The sequence below is a fragment of the Plecotus auritus genome, assembly GCF_963455305.1.
Source record: "Plecotus auritus genome assembly, chromosome: 6".
Lineage (NCBI taxonomy): Eukaryota > Metazoa > Chordata > Mammalia > Chiroptera > Vespertilionidae > Plecotus > Plecotus auritus.
Window position 1 is genome coordinate 150,894,474 of NC_137773.1, and position 21,763 is coordinate 150,916,236.

General features: G+C 40.8%; 1 protein-coding gene across 2 annotated transcripts in view; it reads right to left on the bottom strand.

The window, feature by feature from the left end:
* Positions 1-21,763, bottom strand: part of TMEM108 (transmembrane protein 108) — a 256,362-nt gene that overhangs the window by 105,208 nt on the left and 129,391 nt on the right. The window contains exon 3 of one of the 2 annotated variants that reach the window (XM_080672230.1): positions 12,472-12,557. In XM_080672230.1, coding sequence (XP_080528356.1) covers positions 12,472-12,511 — 40 coding nt within the window. In that variant the 5' untranslated portion in view covers positions 12,512-12,557. The remainder of the gene's footprint in view (positions 1-12,471; positions 12,558-21,763) is intronic. The other variant, XM_080672231.1, reaches the window with a different exon arrangement.

The window sequence follows — 21,763 nt, forward strand, 5'->3', positions numbered from 1 at the left end:
TGATTGGTATTTCAGGATTCTTAGGATATATTCGCAGAATTGGGAATGCTGGGTCAAAAGGAAGTTCCATTTTTAAAACTATTTTCCACCAACAGTGAACTAGGGTTCCATTTTCTCCACATCCTCGCCAGTACTTGTTTGTTGATTTATTGATGGTAGCCATTCTGGCAGGTGTGAGGTGTTATCTCATTGCGGTTTTAATGTGCATCTCTCTGATGTTGAGCATTTTTTTTTTTAGTATGTCTATTGGCCAGCTGTATGTACTTGTTGGAGAAGTGTCTATTCAGGTCCTTAGCCTATTTAAAAAATTGGATTGTTTGTCTTCCTGGTGTTGAGTTGTATGAGTTCTTTATATATTTTGGAAATTAACCCCTATCAGATGTATCATTGGCGAATATGTTCTCCTATACAGTGGGCTCCCCTTTCATTTTGTTGATGGTTTCTTTTGCTGTACAGAAGTTTTTTAGTTTGATATAGCCCCATTTGTTTATTTTTTCCCTAGCCCTAGGACCGTGGTCGGCAAACTGCGGCTCGCGAGCCACATACGGCTCTTTGGCCCCTTGAGTGTGGCTCTTCCACAAAATACCATGACCTGGGCGAGTCTATTTTGAAGAAGTGTCGTTAGAAGAAGTTTAAGTTTAAAAAATCTGGCTCTCAAAAGAAATTTCAATTGTTGTACTGTTGATATTTGGCTCTGTTGACTAATGAGTTTGCCGACCACTACCCTAGGAGATATATCAGCAAAAATATTGTTACCAGAGATGTCTGCAATTTTACTGCTTATGTTTTCTTCTAGGATTTTCATAGTTTCATGATTTACATTTAAGTCTTTTATTCATTTTGAACTTATTCTTGTGTATGGTGTAAGTTGGGGGTCTAGTTTCATTTTTATGTTACCTCATTGTGATCTTGGGGTTGTTTGTTATAGCAGATAGCATATATTGGTGAAATAATAACTATCTGTTAGTTGGTTGTATGAAATTCTTTTAGAGAAGAAATGTGATCTTTATACATTATATCCTCTGTAGTGCATTCAAATTAAGTGCTTAATGAATGTCCATGAAACTCTGCCTTAGAAAAAGATAATTTTGAGATATCTTTCTCAGGGAGTTTCAGATTTTTGAGATTTTATTTGTTTGATTTTTAAGGGTTACATCAAGATCCAGCACAGTGTGTGGCATAGAATAATAGACACTCAAATATTTGTTGAATAAATAAAACTAGTGCATATATTTGCCTATTAATCTCATTCAGTCCAGTTTGGGTTACGGAATGGCTGGCTATGGACTGACTGAGATCCTAGGAAGCTCACTAATCCATCAGACATACCAGCAGGACTATACAAATCAAAGACTAGACATCAAATGAAGTGAGACAAACAAAGGGATTCTTGTTTCAGTGATATGATATAGGATGGGGCAAAAGTAGGTTTACTGTGTTTCGTATGGAAAATAATACAATGATTAAAAAATAATACAAGAATAAAGTCTGCATTTCACATACTCACAACTGTAATCCCACTTCTGCCCCACCCTGCATATGATTTTAGACAAGTGGATCAATGCCAAAGAATTCTGCTTTGTGAGATGAGAGAGGAAAGAGGAAGAAAAACAGGAACAAATTAGAGAATTGAGATTTTTAAAAGGTGTCCCTACATCTACAGTTAGAGGTCATAATGTTTTAAATCATTATGCTTGCTATTCAGTATAATTTCTATTATAGAGTAAAAGTCCCCCAAAGCATTGGGTCTGAAAATCCCATTGTTTGGCATTTGATGATTTTCAAATATCCTTCAAAATCCTGTTGATTAACTTTTTTTTTTTGATTAACTATTGATGCTGTCTTTGCCAACTGCACAAGCAGACTTGCTAATATGAAGACTATACAGGGTGGACAAAAAGTAGGTTTACATTAGGAAACACAGAGTTTAATTCTTGTATTATTATTTATTGATTAAATAATAAGCCTACTTTTGCCAACCCTTGTAATGTATTAGAAATCTATAATCTAGCATAGTCCTATCTAGAACTAAAACAGAGTAGTACATTTCTAGATTATTGAATGTTACTCTACTAACATTCCAAGAAAGCATACTTTCTGAAGTTTAAAGACATATATTTAAAAATACATATAACCCTTATTTTACCATACACAAAAGTAAACTCAAAATGAATTAAAGACTTGAACATAACACCTGAAACAAAACAAAACAAAAAAATCCTAGACGAAAACATAGGGAAAAGGCTCAATCTTGGTGATCTTTTTTATTTTTATTTTTATTTTTTTGGATTTGACACCAAAAGGAAAGGCAACAAAAGCAAGGATAAACAAGTGAGACTACATCAAATTAAAAGCTTCTACACAGCAAGGGAAACCATAAAAAAAAGAAAGGGCAACCTATAAAATGGGAGAAAGTATTTGCAAATCATACATCTGATAAAGGGTTATTATCCAATATATATAGAAAATCAGACAATTCAATAGCCAAATAAAAATTGGGCAAAGGAAGTAAATACATATTTTCCTAAAGAAGACATACGTCAACAGGTATATAAAAAGGTGCTCAACATCACTAATCATTAGGAAAAAGCAAAGCAAACACATAATGAGATGCTACTTCATGCCTGACAGAATGACTATCATAAAAAAGACAAGAAATAAATGCGGAGAGGATGTGGAGAAAAGGGAACCCTTGCGAATTATTGGTGGGAATGTAAATTGATACAGCCATTATGGAAAACAGTATGGAGTTTTCTAAAACATTTTAAAATAGAACTACTGTATGATCCAGCAATTCCATTTTTGGGTAAACATGCAAAGAAAACAAAAACACAAACTTGAAAGATATTTGTACCTTCATGTTCACTGCAGCATTATTTACAATATCAAAGACATAGAAATAACCCAAGTGTCCTACAGAAGATAAATAAAGAATATGTGGTGCATACCAGGTATATGCACAATGGAATACTATTCAGCCATAAAAAGAAGGAAATTCTGCCATTTGCAGCAGACAGCATGGATAGACCTTGGGGGCGTTATACTAAGTGCAGTAAGTCAGACAGATCTCACTTACATGAAGAATCTAAAAAAATCCAAAAAGCAAAAACCACACCCAAAACACTACATCATAGAAAGAGATCAGATTGTGGCTATCAGAGGTAGGGGGTAGCAGTGGTGGGTGTGTTGTAGGGGAACAGGATGAAGGTGGATGAAAGGGTTAAAATGTCCTGTTATAAGTAAGTATTGGAGGATGTAATGTACAACATGATGATTATAGTTATCACTGCTGTATGGTATATTTGAAAACTATTAAGAGTTGTATAGCTGAAAAGTTCTCCTCACAAAACCCCCCCACCCTTTTTATTTCTTTTTTTTGTTATCTATATGAGAAGATGAATATTACTAATCTTACGTGGTAATACTCATTTTGCAATATTTGTAAGTCAAGTACTAGTAATTATGCTCTACACCTTAAACTTATGCAATCCTATATGTCAATCATATCTCAATAAAACTGAGAGAAAACTCCCAGACAGAGTAACTGAATAGTTTTCCAAAGATGACATACAAATGACCAACAGGTACAAGAACAGGTGCTCAACATCACTAATCATCAACGAAACCCAAATCAAAACCACAATGAGATATCATCTTAGACCTTTTAGAATGGCTATCATAAAAAAAGATAAGAAATAAGTGTTGGCAAGGTCGTGGAGAAAAGAGAATCCTTGGGCACTGTTGGTAATAATGTAAATTGGTACAGCCACTAGGATGCCTTTTCTAATTCCTTATACTCCTTTATCTGCATTTCTTAATTCTGTGCTACTCTGAGACCCTAAGCTTTTTCAACATATTTTTATCACCTCTCTTCTGGGCTCCCTCACTGGGTCATATCATCCAGATTTGACATTAGAAATTAGGAAGCGACAGATATTTTCATTGGTCCCATGACCATAACTTGCTTTTTTTCCCCTCTTGAAATACTGTAACTATAGAAAGAAATGATTTATGTTGAATGAGCTTGGCAGTAAGGCATAGTAGCCCCTGAGCAATGAACCAGTGAGGATGTGAAAGAAAACCAAGATGGGGCAGGAGCAGGAGCTGGAGAAAAGGAGCCAGCTGCAAACAGCGCTGCTGCTGACAACCTAGGAAGTCCAATGGGGTGTATAAAGCCACCTGGCCTTCACCGGGACAGGTAATGAGAGCTCATTTGTGCAGCTTGGGAAATACCCAACGGCTCCAGAGCAGGTCAGCTTCCCTGTCACAGCTCTGGGTGACCAGCCTGTCAAGCGCAGGCCCTCAGTGCTGAGGACTTACAGAAAACAGAATCCAGTTCCCTAGGGGAAGACGCTGACGGGTGTGCAGTAGGCAATCCTAAGGTGGATTTCTGGCAGGGCTCTCATGCCCACAGGAAACGAGTGCCAGGGGGAGAAATCAAGGCATAGGTCCGAGGTGGGGTCGGGGAGGACACAGCAAGGCATGAGGGGGACAGCTGGCTGCTGTAGGACCCAGGAGGTGGCAGTAAAGCATCAGTTTCCGTCCTTCATACTCAGAGTATTCCCTACTCTCATTTCCCACGACAACTCCTTCAAAGCTTTTCTATAATTAACCGAGTGTGAGAGAAACCGCTTAAGGGCCAACACTCCCTGACCTTTGCTGCTCTGATGCTGCCCCATTGTTTGACATATTTATTTACCACCCGAATTCCTCCGATGCAGGCTGTCCCATGACTGTCTCTGCCTCCTGTCACATTGGCTGGAACGAGGTTTAAGTGCCGTGACTAGAATATCAGACTTGACACAAATTGTTCATGTTTCACTTGGCAGTGTGAAGGAGATGTCACTGTTATCCATGTTTCCTATCTGGCCTTTTCCACCTCTACCCTCACACATCCAGCGGGTACCCAGAATAAACAACTGGACGAGGAGGAGGGCCGCCAGGGCCCTGACACCTCTCTTATCATCTGGTGGCCTGGTTAGCAGCCACCCAAGGGTAGCAGCCTTCAATCAGCAGAGGGGTGGGTGCAGAATTTTTTGAGGGCTAGATAAAGACAAATTTAATTCAAGAAACAAGCGGGATGTATACTGGGAGCCAGATTTCTTTTCTCATCCTTTTTCACAGTTGCTATAATAATCTAAGACTTCTAAAAATATAGCCATAAGGATGGCACAACCAGAGCTTGCTAACTCAAAAGTAATGAGGCTAAATGAACTACAGATTCGTCGGCTTATGAAAGGAATGGCCCATCGCCTTAATGGGTTGTAACATTTCTTTTCCCAAATATTCCACAGCCTATATCTGACTTGGGAGAAAAACCCTCTCTTTAAAAAAATTTTATTTTTATTGATTTCAGAGGAAAGAAGTGGGACAGAGATAGAAACATCAATGATGAGGATCATTGATTGGCTGCCTCCTACATGCCCCACAATGGGGACTGAGCCTGCAACCTGGGCATATGCCCTGACTGGGAAGAACTGTGACCTCCTGGTTCATAGGTTGGTGCTCAACTATTGAGCCACACCGGCTGGGCAAACCCTCTCTTTATCCTGCTACTGGTTTTATTTCTTTAAACAGACATAAGGGTGGGGGCAGGGAGGACAAAAATACCAAACCCCAGAGCTGCTAAAACCAGATGAGACCTATTGCAAGAGCAAGGCTGGACAAGTTCACTGACTGAAGGGGAAATACTACAAGAAGAAACACACAGTCGGATGGCACAACCAGCCTAGCTAGTAGGTCCCAAGGACTGTGACTCAGGTAAAATGTGGGGGCGGTGGGACCCTGGAAAGGACATTAGACTTGGAGTAAAAAGACCTGGATCCAAGTTCCTTGTAGGGTTTGTCTTCTTTGGGTTTCCATTTCCTTAATGGTAACCTGGTTATAAAAATTACGCCTGTCGGCAGGGTTGTCAGGATGACTACATAGCATGTGAGATGTGACAACACTATGAAGTACGAAGGCTTGTTTTCACCAGTCTCCTTTGGTTGTAGTGCTGGTTATGGGGACTAATCACGACCTCTCTCCAACTTTGGGACCAATTAAAATGTACACGGAAGAATCAGAAGTTGGATCAAAAGTCATTGTTATTACTAGTGATGTTGGACTCAAGAACCTGGCTTGACCTGTTGTTTCTTACTACAGCCTGTAACATACTCTCTTCTTTTCATCTTCTGTCCTGTCTTCTTGATTATACTAGAAGCTTCTAGAAAGCAGAGATTATGCTTTCCATCTCTTTGTATCCCCAAAATTTTCCAAAGTGCTGTACAGGCAGCAGGCCACTGTCTGACAACCACATGATTAATCATGTTTGTACTCTAGTCTCTGTGTGAAGGCTGGGAGCTCTTGGATTCTTCTTGGATTCTGGCCTGAAGAATCTCCAGTATCCATCACATTTGTAAAGGCAATGTTTAAGTGTTTCAGAAAACTCTCAGAGCAGTCTTATTATAAAGCCAACATGAAGTTGCTGGAAAAAATCCCCTTTCTTCATTTAAAAAACTGCTCAAACTTCTCTTATTCAGAACAATCTTCAGGGTTTTACCAGATCCTAATGAGCTAGAAATCTCCTTGTTAGATTAGTCCCCATTGGATGAGGTTTAAGTGCATTAATGGGGGTTCCACTGAACTGAAACCTGGGTGAGGACATGCTAGACTGTCTTTCACATTTCTTTTTTTAAACTTTTAAGCAGGATTTGCTAATAGAACAACAAAAGAAATAAGTTAACTGAGGACAGTAGTGAAACAACAACCATGATTGGAAGGCATTTTACAACTTATAAAATGTTTTCATACCCTTCTGACTTAACTCTCAACAATCCTCAAGGTAGATGTTTATACTCATCATCTGTGCACTGGAGTTAAGGAAGATGAAGCAATTCTGGGAGGTCAAGGACTCTGTACAATCACATAACTATTAAGAGAAGAAGTGAGAGCTCAAAGTGCATTCTTTAAATCCAAACACCACATGTCTTAGCAAAAGTATATTCCTATAGACATTGGAAGTTACTCATGAAGAGTTAACATTTAAATTTGCATTAGTCAACAGCTCTCCTAAGTGTGAGCATGACTACCCTGTGAATGTACCGGGAAGTCATAAAACTGAGTTTTTTTAAAAATATTTTTTTCTTCAGTCTTCACTGGCATTGCTTCAATGAGAATGTCTTATTAAGGTTTGTTTAATCTGCATAAGAGTTGTTGACTCATGCAAATTAAAAAATTACAACTTAAAATGTAAAAGACATTAAATCAACATGCCTAAACTTCCTGGGTTAATGTCACATTTCAAAGTGTCACTTCCTCAATTTTTCTGTGTGAATGACTTATCCTTCAGAACCAGAGACCTGTTCTCCCTAGAGAACATTTGCAAATCTTTCCATAATGAACAAAAAATCCAGCCACAAATTCTTGATTTGCAAAAGACTTATCCAGCATAAAGGGAGAAAGAAATAGTCATATAAATCAAAATCTAAAGGGGGCCCACTGCAGTGACTAGCCAAGGGCCACACTATGTTTTCCCTTTGCTTTATAACCCTAGCTAGTCCATGCCTAGCACTCTTCTCATCCTTAAAACAGAGTAAAAACTAAGTGCCAGTAACATGAAACTTCAAGTTCCAATAGTTTCTAACCCTACAACAATGTGATTCTGTAAGTTTCCTCCCCGACATCCATCCTCTAACTTCCTAAGTCAACCTGGTTTTGTTCCAAGATCCACTTCATCACCAGGCACTCAAGTGATACAGGGATGCTGAGAGCATCTCCTAAACACAGAGTAGTCCTTCATAAGTCCAAGACAGTGATTCTCAAAGTGTGGTCCTGAACTAAAGCCTCAGCATCACTGGAAATTCAGAAAGGCAAATGATTGCCCCATCCCATATCTACTGAATTGGAAACTCTGGGGCAGGGCCCAGCAATCTGTATTTAAACAAGCCTTCCAGGTGATTCTGTGGGATGATGAAGCTTTAAACCACTGTTCTAAGCCAGTGATTCTCAACACTGGTTGCACATTAGAATCATCTGATGCCCAGGCCCCACACTCCCCACCTCCCCCCAAGATTCTGATTTAACTGATCTGGGTTGGGGTCTGGCCAGGCAAGGGGATTTGCTGAAAGCTCCCAGGGGATTCTGGTGTACAGGCAGGTTTGAGAAACACTGATGAAAGCCAATCAGTGTAATCCAGTCTAAAAACCTAATGCACTGTCGATGAAATGGATGCTTCCATTTCCATAATCTGACAGAAGACCAATGTGTCATTACCATTATTATAGCCATTGGTGGTTCCAAGAGAGAACTGCAGGCGGATGAACTGCTCTCTGCTACTAAATGGAGCAGAAAGCTCCTTTATTTTCTCAAGAGCAGCATTGTTAGTAGCATCAGGAGTGATGGATTTGCAAGGGGTGGTGCATAGGCAGTCCAACAGCTGCTTAACAGGAGCGGCCCCCTCAATTGGTATGCTTTGTATGGAAAAGGGTGAAAATCATTTGGAAAGAATTAGTAGTCAGCCCGGATATGAACCCATGCAATCTCAATCCAGAATCCAAGCCCTTAACTGTGGCTGCCACATGGTCTCCTCCATGGAGGTTAGGACCCGGCAGTGTACAAGGGAATGGAAGACATCTTCATGCCAGAGGAGGAGGAGGTGAAGATCCCTCATTTCATATACATACACAAGGCAATATCTTTATGATTGCCTGTAACATCTAAAAGAACTTACATTTCTTTCTGTTTTGTTAATCCTCACCGGAGGATATTTTCTCCATTGATATTCAGAGAGAGTGGAAGAGAGGGGGAGAGATATACAGAGAGAAACCTTGATGAGAGACACACATCAATTGGTTGCCTCCTGCAAAGCACCCTGACTGGCACTGAGGTATGTACCCTTGACTGTCTGTGGACCAACACTCTACCCACTGAGCCAAACCAGCAAGGGCAAGAACCTACATTTCTGAAGTCAACATTTGTTTAGACCTAACTACTATGTCAGTTACAATTTATAACAACTCTTCCTCCTTAACCTCAGAGAAAATTTCCTCTCACTTATCAGGAGAAACCAACCGTGACGACAGACTACATGAGCCCACTTTAGTTAGTGACAGCCCAGCTACTCGGATCTCTCTCCAGCTTCCAACGGGAAGCTCTCTTGTAACACGGGGCCTTCCTGGGGTGGGAGCTGGGAATACAGATGGGTTTGCTGAAACCTGGCCCTAAAGCAGAATTTTGTGGCAGGAGCTCAGGGACTATGTAACTCAGTTAGCCATAATCCACACCCTAGTAATTCTCTATTTTATCCATATATGTGTTTCCACATTGTAAGATGTAATTGATGGTATATGATAGTTTTATAGTTCAAGCAGCATTTTTTTTCTTTTTCAGTGTTATAAATAACAGTGTATCTTACAATGAATGAAATTGTAGATTTGATGAAATATGGTAATTACATTAAACATATATTGAATCCCACTATAGTTCAAGGTCTAGATTAGGCAAGAGATAGGGGAATGAATGAAATGGAGTCCCTAAACCCAAGCAGCTGGAAGACAGGGAAACAAGTACAAGCAGACCCAGAGCCAAATACTTTGTGGGGGATGAAATGCCTGTTGTGGTGGCTGGAGCACACTGTGGGCATCCACTAGGTAAAGTGGGCTGTGTTAAGGGGTAGGGGCATAAAGGAGAGAAGTGGTGAGTGATGAGGTGCCAGGCAGGAAGAAAAGACAGGCATGAACAAGGAGGTCAGAAAGACTTGTGTGTGAATCCCAGCTCCATCACTAACTACTGGGTCACCATGGACCAGTCCTTAACCTACTCATTGGTAACACTTCTTCATCTTAAAACAGGTATATTTAAAATAAATGAGAGGATGCAGGGAAACTGATCAGCAGGTGTCTGTGAACACAGCAGGTACCTAAGAGGGCGCAGATTCTCTGGCGATTATGACTCATGAACTGGCTCATGTCCACTAGTAAGTAATTGCTTGTTGGTTTGTTTTTAACAGACACCCTCTACAGTAAACTAACAGGGACTACAAATTCTTACTAATTTTCCCGTTGAGGGGTGGAGTCCAATCCCTCACCCCTTGAACCAGGGTTGGTCTTAGTGACTTCCTTGGCCAACACAATGTGGCTGAAGCGCTATCTTGGGATTTCTAAGCCTTATTCATATGAAGCCTTGCAGGTTTTGCCCTGGCCTCATAGCCGTGAGCTGCCATGTAGGAAGTCTGTACACCCTGAGGCCACTGTGCTGTGAGGAAGCCCCACTGTGTCATGTGAAAAGGCCTCAGAGAAAAATAAATGTCGGGCCAGCCCCAGCTGTTCCAGTCTCCAGCTGCTGGAGTTATTCCAGCCCAGATCCCAGACACTGGAGTCTCTGCCAACCCCTGCCCAAACTGCACATTCGTGAGCAAAATAAATGACTGTTATTGCTTTAAGCTACAAAGTTTTGAGGTGGTTTGTTATGCAACAAAAGATAATCAGAACACTCTCTTTATCAGGTCCCCCCTCACCCCCCCGCACACACACACATACACTCAAAATTAAAAACATCAGTTTGCTGAGTTATATTAAGTCTCATATTAAATTTATGTTGGTTCTGTAGTTCTCGAGTCTATTTTAGACACTGAAAAACATTTTGTTTGTGGACATTGTTAATCTAGGCATAACTTACTAATTGGTTGACCAACGATATATATGCGCTATTATGTGTGTATGTGTGTGCATGCATGGCAGATATTTTTCTAAATATCCAATTTCTCTCATGAGAAAAAAATGCTACAATTAACAGTCCTTCATCTCAATGAACTTGTGAAAATCATGCTTTGAAGTCATACTAATTGAATCTAATGCCTGAGTGCTCCACCCTCCCAGCTCTGTACAAAGCTGGGCTCTAGCCCACAACCAGCTACCTAGTAATCAGAGCAGTTTATCGAAGGCCACTATCTACCTTCATCCTAACCAGCAGGAAACTGCCTACTCTGGGCTGCTTGCATTGCTAGGCGAGTTTGCAAGCACAGTGTTAGGGCAGAGTAGATTTATGCAGCGATCCAAATAATCTTTGAGAAAACCCCTTCAGGTTTTGCATATGCTCCACTTTGAAAGGGCCTTGTGATAGCATAAGACTTGACTCCGAACCACGGAATACTCACCTGATGCCTTTCAAACAATATGGGACCTTATAATATTATGCAAACTTTGGGGCATATAATCAGCATAGGTGAAAAACATTTTGCTGCCTCCCAAATTGACTATGCTCTTTTTCATTTCCTGGTTCTTCTGCCTGCAAAGCCTGTCTCCGCTTCTTGAGTGTGTGTGTGTGTGAGTGTGTGTGTAATCTTATTTACCCTTCAGATGTCCCCTCTCCTAGCAAGGCAGAATTAATCATTCCTTGATGACATTGCGTTTTCAATCTGTAAAGCCTTTTCTTTAACAAGAAAGCTTATCATTAAAAATAAAGAGAAGCAACAATAAACCCACAGTCCTATGGAATACATGGAGAAAGGACATAAGAGTCCCTATAACTCTTGGCGACATTCCACCAGGCTGAAAATGGGTTGACGTGATCTGTTTGTCAGGGATTATAATTCAGCAGCAGAAATGAGTTGATTAAAATACCATCCAGAATGCTGTCTGTAGATAAAGTGCTTTGAACTAGGGTGCAATATAACCTGAATTGCTAAATTCTAAGGGCCGACTGGTGATTTGCATCTCAATCTCTTTTCATGCTATTTTCTTGGCAAAAGTTAATAAGGAGCCACTCAGCCTAAGAAAGATAGGCCCTCTATTTACCTCGGCAAGAACCAGACAAACACAATGAATTCCAGATTTTCCCAACTCAATGGCTTTTGTTTGACCTGGAGTGGGTCCGTCTGAACATCAAACCCACCAACTGGTATTGGTTTTTACATTCATTCGTTAACAATTCCAGTCGCAAAGGCTATACAGGCACTTTGTAGCCCAAACCACAAAACCCATGAGCAACATGCAGAAAGTCATAATTGAATACTTTTCACTCTGTCACCAAACTTAAAGAAATTACATTTTCAACACTCATTATTTAAGAACATGCATAACTATGCAAAACATTCCAAGCCAAAGGCTGTGCAGATACTGAATGGTAACGGGTTCCAAGTAACGAAGTCCATAAAACACAGCCTGCCATTCGCTCTCCATGGGAAACTTACAGAGGGTCACACTGGAACATCCTTCATTCTGCCACAAAAACAGGAGCAATAGTGTTTTTGACACTCATTCTTGAATTAACTACGCTGAACATGTTAATTTAGAATTATTGTAACAGAGTCTACATTACAATGGATACCCAAGGCAATAGAGTAACTTAGATGAAGCAGAGGGAAAATTCACTGTCCTCTCTCATTGACCAAACCCTGGTCTTCCTCCATAAAGTGTATAAGTTTCTGGCACTGGACAAACAATAAATAACATTGGTATATTGTAGGAGAGAAGAAAGGCGACATCAACTTACTTAACAGTTGGCAATAGAGGGCCTGTAAACTTCTCTTCATGGTATCATCTGGTCCTTCTTGTCCTCCAGTTTATTCATGATTCTGTCTGGGAAATTGGGAGAAGAAACTGTTACATCTAGTCAATAATCGGAAAGAACTCCACTTAACATGATCCTAATTGTAAAGGCTAAAACACCTGCCTCTGAAGAGGACACGTTCTTGGACTGGATACACCATGGTTTAATTGACAACAGTGTATGTTATAAAGCTCCCAGTTAGCCAATTGGTCAAATCCTAAGACTATGCACACCATTGAAGGAAAATTATATGGGTAACTAGAGAGTAAGAATCAGACTTTGGAGCTTTCGAGGCTTCCAATTAATCTCCCCTGAATCTCCTGAACAAGAGAAATAAGAAATCTCTTTTTTTTAAAAAAAATATTTTTATTGATTTCAGAGAGGAAATGAGAGGTAGAGATAGAAATATCAATGTTGAGAGAATTAGTGATTGCTGCTTCCTGCACACCCCCTATTGGGGATTGAATGCGCAACTGCAACCGGGACATGTGCCCTGACCTGGAATTGAACGGTGACCTCCTTGTTCATAGGTTAGTGCTCAACCATTGAGCCACACAGGCTGGGAGAAACAAGAAATTTCTAATCTCATTTCCACTATGGTGCTTACCAAACAAACAATCCAAAAATCTTTGGGTTGAAATTGTATATTAAACAACTTTTCTGTTATTTTCTGTCACAAAAGATACCTCTATACAGAATATTTGGAAAATATAGCTAAACAGAAAATATAGGTAAGAAGATACAAGAACATACAAATGATCTATCTCTCCAGCCTTTCCTGTGCCCTTCTATTGGCCAGTTCCATTTACGTATTATACGTGCTAAATTTCTCTCCCTGTGTTGTAACTATTACTTTACTACTATATTTTAAATGGCACACAGCATTACTTTAAGTAATTTCCTAGAAATGGAATCACAAGGACACAACTTATAGTTTTTGAAATATGTTGCCAAATTGACCTTCATCAATACCAGTATCTGAGAATATCCATTAGACTACAACCTACCCAATAAGAAAAATTTATAACTTCTTTCCATCTTTGCCAAGAAAATAGGCAAATGTTCCATCGCATTGCTTTAGTTTGCATTTTATGTATTTATTAGAGGCCCGGTGCATGAAATTCATGCACTGCGGGGGGGGGGGGAGGGGTGTCTCTCAGCCCAGTCTGCACCCTCTCGCAGTCTGGGAGCTGTCAGTTGGACATCCTTAGTGCTACTGCAGAGGTGGGAAGTGGGAGAGGCTCCTGCCTCTGCCACTGTGCTCGCCAGCCGTGAGCCTGGCTTCTAGCTGAGCGGCGCTCCCCCTGTGGGAGCACACTGACCATCAGGGGGCAGTTCCTGTGTTGAGCATTTGCCCCCCTGGTGGTCAGTGTGCATCATAGCGCCTGGTCCTTCCACCATTCGGTCGATTTGAGTATTAGCCTTTTATTATATAGGATTAGTCATTTGTCTTTAAAGATTATTTTAATTCACATTTGACAAAAATGCTTTAGTCAGGCTCCTCCTGAACCTTCTTCATGGGCCCTTCCATGCACTTTCTTGTCAAACCTAGTTTTAGCAAGAACCCTGCTTAGTCCGTTTAACCAGAGTCCCCCGACTCCCAATCAATATCTAATCACCCTCAATATATGATCAGGTCCCTCATCCTCCACTACCCGTAGGGGATGATCACCCTGGCTTGTCTTCAGCAAGAATCCTGACAGGTCAGGTTAGCCAGAAGGTTTTATCTTAGTATTTTCCATTCAACGATCCTGACCCCTGTTCCTTCCTAAATTCTCACTTGCCCACATGTATTAGGGTTTGAGCCCAATCTCTCATCCCCACTGTAAAATCCCATTGCAGTGGTCCCTAAACCTATTTCAATGATCCAGAATAAAGTCTTCCTTACTAACTTAAACAGTGTCATTAAATACTTTCTCCTTTAACACAGTCTTTAACCATTCTCTACTGGCATGCTGGGGTTTTCTGTTCATGGTACCCCAACTAGAATTGATTTATCTTCAAGATTTTGAATTGAGATATTGTTTCTTCTTTAAAGTATACAATTCAGTAGTTGTCAGTGTATTCAAAAGTTGAGCAACTATCACCAGTACCTAATTCCAGAAAATTTTTATCACTCTAAAAAGAAACTCCCATGTTCATTAGCAGGCATTTCCCATCATCTCCTGACTCCAATCCCTGGCAACCACTAATCTACTATGGCTTTGCCTATTCTGTACATTTCACATAAACTGAATCATATAATACATGGCCTTTTGTGTCTGGCTCTATCACTTAGCATAATGTTTTCAAGGTTCATTCATGTTATAAAGCATGCTATTTTTTCCTTATTTGTTTATTGTAAGAATCACACACACACACACACACACACACACACACACACACACACACAAAACCACACTACTATGGTTAGAAAGTTTTAGTCCAGGATTACATAAATAGTTGACTGTACTTTCTTATGGTATTGTTTTTACTTCTTTTAGATCTGTTTCTGGACTTTGTATCAGGTTTTACTTCTTTGTTTGCTCATTCTTCCACCCTAACAATAAGTGTTTAAATTACTCTTGGTAGAATTAGTCCTTAATTTTTACTCTTCTTTTTAAGATTTTCCTAGTTCTTTGAGCTTATTTATCCCCCCAAATTAATTTCTAAATCATTTTATTACATTCCAGAAAAATAATCATTGGGATCGTAGTTGGAATTATCTTCTACTTGCTTTATTACTTTAAAAGAGACCTGATCTCTTCAAAATTGGAGTGTGGTAAGGAGAAAAGGAAATGATATTTTAGACTGTTGCTCCAGCGATCAGAATTCTTCTTAGAGGTGAGAAGTGCTATTATTTTGGAGGGGGGTTGGTATAGTTCAATGACTTCTTTGCTTAGAAAAATTGAAGTTCCCTGAGCCCCTGGTGTCATCTGGACGAGTAAGAGGAGAGAAAGAGATAGTTAAGCTCCTCTCCATTATAAAATAACAGGAGGTTTGAGTTCCCAAAGGCTATGAAAGAGGGGTTAAGTGATTCAGAAATCAGAAAGGCTGAGATGACAAAAGATGTTAAGAGGCAGAAAAAAAGGCAATTCTAGAAAACAGCAGCAGGTGGGAGCTAAGAATAAAGGATAAAGTGAGAATTTCTCCACAGGAAATGACCCACAAACTTTAAGATGTGTAATACTTAATTTTTCCTTGCATTTTTTTTTAATGCTTTTTGTATTTATGTACTCTGTCTTCCTTCTCCCCCACAATGCTTATTCACCACTAGCACCCTTAAAACTTCAGCAAAAGTCTTATACAAAATAGCCTAGTATTGGTGGTGCTCAGCTGGGCATGAAAGAAAAGACACCATGGCCCAAAACAAGGGTGACCAGGAACAGAGGTAGGAGCCACTGGCGTCCAAGCAGTGGTTAGTAGACATCTACGGAGGGCTTAGGACATGCTAAGTACCCATAAACATACAGTGATTAAATAAATGAATAAATGAATGACCAAGTAACAGGAGAGCAGAGAAATAGTTTAGTTTGTATTGATCAAGGAGAACATACGCCCCTCGATCATCTCTGGAAGTTCTTAGAGATTTTCGAGAAACTGTTCGACTTTCTACATGGTGTGGCCTAGAGCCATTTTATTCACATGTCAAGAGAAGACTGAGCCCATATATCTGTGACACTTGGGATCATCTGGGTTACATAGGGCTAGCCCAACTATAAGCACCACATGGCCTTGGATACATTCAAAACTATGTTTATTTAGGCCTTTCTGTGGAGTTTTGCAGTGTTTTTCCTTCATTTAAGCTCTATGGTCTTGTTGAGTTAATTCCTAGGCATTTTATATTTATTCATTTTGCCTCTGTAATGGTATTTGTGTTCCATTATATTTCCTAATTGCCTTTACATGAAAATGACTGAGTTTTTATATATTCATTTTATGACCTAACTGAACTCACTTACTGTTATAATGATGGTTTCTCGGCTGATTCTCTTGGGTCAATTGTGCTGCCTTGGATGGATAAGAGCCACAATGAGATCCCATCAAAAGACTCTTTTTAACTGTGTAGTCGAAAACATTAATTGTATCGAGTGCCTCAGGGAATAATTTAGGAGATTCGAGGATGACAACTAATTTCTGGAATGAAATCTTAAGAAAGTACCGAGTTTTACAGCCAAAAGGCTGAATAAAAGCAAAAAGAAAGAGGAAGATGATGAAAACATCTGACTAAACACGCAAAGACAGTAGCACAGGTGGGGAACTCGCTGATTATTAGCTCAGGAGAAACAAGGGGGTGCAAGTAACCTGAACCCCTCCCTCCCTAAAGAGAGCGAGCCTAATAGAAGGCTGCCTCTCCATTGGCTTGAGTGGGACATTATATCCATTCCATTGGCTCAGGAGAAAATTTATCTTTTGTAGGCAACTGAAAATGTTCCAATTAAAAACGTCCATTTAGCAAGAAAAAAGCAGTAGAAAGCCAAAAGAAAAGCTCTGATATTTGATATACAAATTGACTTGAAATGACAGGTTTATTGAGAAAAAATATGAAAGAATAGCTAGAAAAATCCTGGAAAACAAAACCAAAAAAACTCGCAACTAAGTGGGGTGAGTGGAGGAAAGAGCTGCCAGCCCTACCAGACATAACATACTCTAAAGCCTCTATAATTAAAAAAAATTTGATGCTGACATACGAATAGACCCAATTTTATATGGAAATTTAGGATATGATAAAGGCAGCATATCAAATCAGTGGACAAAAGATAAACCTTTAAATACACGTTGTTGAGAGAATGGCAGAGTAATGTGAAAAAAAAAAATAATTGTGCTCATTCCAAATACCAGGCACCAACATAAGTTCCAAATGGGCCAGACATTTAAATGAAAAAACAGTAAAGAAAAGCACATGGGTAAATTCTTCTATTCCTTGGGAATAGAGAACCTTTGCTAACTGGAATCAAAGTCTGAAGCAATAAGGAAAATGATAAACTCTATTAGATAAAATATTACAGAAGTAAAAAATACAATTAAGTAAAAATACAAATAAAAAAACCTAGAAAAATGTTCAACGTATAACAAGCAAAGAGTTAATATCCCTAATTTTCTGTAACCCTCAAATCAATACTCCTGGTGCTTTAGCAATCATTTGTAGACATTTGCAGAATGGAGAAAAATTTGAGTTGTCCAAGGTGCCATGTTCCCAGTTGAGGTCAAACAAGGCAATGTTATCTTCTTGATTCAGATTTTATACTGTGAACAAGTATCCTTTCTCCAGGCTCTTTAGTGCCATGTTTTCAGTATTTTTGTACTTTTTGAAATGGCCCCCAAGCACAGTGCTGAAGTGATGTTTAGTGTTTGTGTCAGAAGATGGTGATGGGACTTAGCCAAAATGCATATCTTAGATAACCTTTGTTCAGGCATGTTATAATGCTGTTGGCCTGGAGTTCAAAGTTACTGAATCAACAATATATATTAAATAATGTATCTTTAAACAGAAATATATAAAACAAGGTTATGTATTGATCTGTTGACAAAAATATGACCAACAATCCAGGCCAACAGTAGAGCTTGAACAAAACAGAACAATGGCTATCATCTCCTTAGGAGAGTGGTCGCAAACTACGGCTCGCAAGCCACATGTGGCTCTTTGGCCCCTTGAGTGTGGCTCTTCCACAAAATACCATGGCCTGGGTGAGTCTATTTTAAAGAAGTGGCATTAGAAGAAGTTTAAGTTTAAAAAATTTGGCTCTCAAAAGAAATTTCAATCGTTGTACTGTTGATATTTGGCTCTGTTGACTAATGAGTTTGCTGACCACTGCCTTAGGACAAAGGAAGATCTGATTAACCTGATGGCCAATATACCTTAGAGTTGCCCACCAAGAAAATGAGGGAGGAGAGGAGCAGGAGAATTGACATATCCGCCAACATCATAGGCCTGCAAAAAAGTCTGGAAAGGAGCATATGCTTCCATTTTACAGGTGCGGATAGAGATACCAAAAAGTCAAGGTCTTTGCTCAAAATCAAACTGCAAGACCTTGTTGCTTGATTTCTCTGATCTGTGGATTCCTTATTTGTAAAAAGAGTACAAGAGCACTAGATATACTTGCTGAAAACCTGAGACAATGCATGCAACACATAAAATGCTCAGCAGGAGTCAGCAACCTTTTCCCAATAGCAGAAGGCAAGATGATGACATATTCAAATTTGACTTAGAAATTACTCTTAGGGGTACAAATTGAACTTTAAGGTTCTTATTTATAATTTACTAGAGGCCTGGTGCACGAATTTGTGCACTGGAGGGGTCTAACTGGCCTGCCGGATGGGGGCCATTAGGGGTGGGCTGGCTGGGGTGAGGGGCCATGGGAATTCCAGTTGTTCTGCCATTTGGTCAATTTGCATATTACCCTTTTATTATATAGGACTAGAGGCCCGGTGCACTAAATTCGTGCACGGGGGGGGGGGTGTCCCTCAGCCCAGCCTGCACCCTCTCCAATATGGGACCCCACAAGGGATGTCCGACTGCCCGTTTAGGCCCGATCCCAGTAGGATTGGGCCTAAATGGGCAGTCGGACATCCCTCTCACAATCCAGGACTGCTGGCTCCCAACCGCTCGCCTGCCTGCCTTCCTGATTGCCCCTAACTGCTTCTGCCTGCCAGCCTGATCACCCCCTAACCATTCCCCTGCCAGCCTGATTGATGCCTAACTGCTCTCCTGCCAGCCTTTTTGCCCCTAACTGCCCTCCCCTGCAGGCCTGGTCACCCCTAACTGCCCTCCCCTGCAGGCCTGGTCCTCCCCAACTGCTCTCCCCTGCAGGCCTGGGTCCCCCCCAACTGCCCTTCCCTGCAGGCCCGGTTGCCCCCAAATTCCCTCCTCTGCCGGCCTGGTCACCCCTAACTGCCCTCTCCTGCAGGCCTGGTCCCTCTTAACTGCCCTCTCCTGCTGGCCTGATCACCCATAACTGCCCTCCCTTGCAGACCTGGTCCCTCCCAACTGCCCTCCCCTGCTGGCCATCTTGTGGTGGCCATCTTGGGTCCACATGGGGCAGGATCTTTGACCACATGGGGGCAGCCATCTTGTGTGTTGGAGTGATGGTCAATTTGCATATTACTCTTTTATTAGATAGGATAGAGGCCTGGTCCACGGGTGGGGACCAGCTGGTTTGCCCTGAAGTGTGTCCTGGATCAAGGTGGGGGTTCCCTTGGGGTGTGGGGTGGCCTGGGCAAGGGGCCTGTGGTGGTTTGCAGACCGGCCACGACCCCTGGAGACCCAAGCGGAGACCCTGGTATCTGGGATTTATTTATCTTCTATAATTGAAACTTTGTAGCTTTGAGCGGAGGCCAAGGCAGGCCAGGGCTGCCAAAGCTTGGCTTCCTCCATCGCCGGGGGCAACTCAAGCCTCCTGCTCTCTCCAGCTCTGTGGCTGCCGCCATTTTTGTTGGGATTTATTTATCTTCTATAATTGAAACTTTGTAGCCTTGAGTGGAGGCCTGGGCCAGCCAGGGTGTGCGGAAAGCTTGGCTTCCTCCATTGCCGGGGAAACCCAAGCCTCCTGCTCACTCCGTGGCCGCAGCCATCTTGGCTGGGTTAATTTGCATACTTGCTCCTGATTGGCTGGTGGGCGTGGCTTGTGGGTGTAGCGGAGTGATGGTTAATTTGCATATTACTCATTTATTAGATAGGATACCTTCATCTTCCTTAAAAAGGATCTGAGTAGGCTCACTCCTAGATGTACCCTGTACAATGGAATTATTAACATGTCAAAGTACCTTAATGACATCAGAGAGACTCAAAGTTATGTAGAGGAAAGGGGGGATTAATTTTACTGTCAGATGTAATGGGACAGCACATTTCCCTTAAGAGCTTCCTGAAAATAAAGGCAAAAAGAATAGCTAGCATCATTTTTTTTTTTTCTGGCTGCATACACAGAAGTACATTTTTTAAAATTTTGTCTAGAAAAACAAAACTTTTCTGCCCCTAAATCTGAGAAAAGATTAGACGGATCAGCATTAGCATCCTTAATAGCAGTTTTATAGAGTAGAAACAGAATATTCTTATCATATGGCTGCTCCTTATCAACCCACAATGCAAGCTAAGGTTATTGTGTTAAGTGGTAATTCTGGGAAAGCATTTTAGTAAGTAGCAGGAGCATCATGCTGTAGGGGAAAGAATCAGGTAGGCTTGCCACTAAGTAGTTTTGCTATGTGACCTTAGGTGAGTTACTTAACTTCTCCGAGTCTCAGCTTTCTCATTTGTAAATGGAGCTGATACTTACCTAAATCACAGATTTGCTGAGAGAATTAAATAAAGTAAAGTACCTACTGTGTGCCTGGCACATTGTATGTGTTTCTCCCTTTCTCCTGAGCTAATGGTGTACAAATATGCTATTTTTGGTCATTTGTAGATGAAGAGAACTGGGAGAACAGAAGGAACACACTGATATTCAGCAGGTCCGCCCAGGGCTTAAGCATCAGGAGTGTTGGTTCACTTCACGAAGGCAAATGTGAAGGTTTCTCAGGCCCACTTATTCCCTAAGTCACAAAGAGATGCACATGCCCATAGGGCTGGGTTTGGGTTGTAATGGAGTGTTTAGTCACATTCTTTTGATACAGATGCTTTGCCTTGTAAACAAAGAAATATCCTTCAGCTCCATACAGAAATAGATGTTCTCTCTCATTTTTTTCTTGAAACGTGTGGCTCTTCTAGCCTATCTTCCAATTTTTCTCACTTTTGTGCAAGATATATTTCACTTTCCTTTGAACTGGTGATCAACAGTGTGAGCACAATTACAGTGACTGCCACTGTCTCAGGTCTGGGAGTCCTGGGACGATGGTGAACAAGAAAGAATAAGGGAATAGTGTTTTTTTGCTCCAGCCAACTGTCAGCAGCAAAATGGGTATTTGTTTCTTTTGTTTCATTTTTCTTAAACTGAAAGTCCTTTAAAAAAAATGTTTTCTCTAAATTTTCCAGAGAAGCCAAACATAGAATCTTCCTATTTTAAAATACTAGTAAAGAGTTCATGTAGGCCAAGACTACAAGCCAAAAGAAATAGGGCTGCGCAATTTCTGGTGTATAAGGCTTTCCTGGTGCAGAACCTGCATGAGCACTTTTCTTGCAAACTGAGTAGAGTGTCCGTCTATGGAGAGAAACACCGATGGAGGAAGCAGGTCCGATCCACCTTCTACCCGGGCTTCCTCTGGCCAGTCCTACAGCAGCCTGGGCTCCAGGCTCTCAGTGAGTAAACTTTTAAAGCAGGGGTGG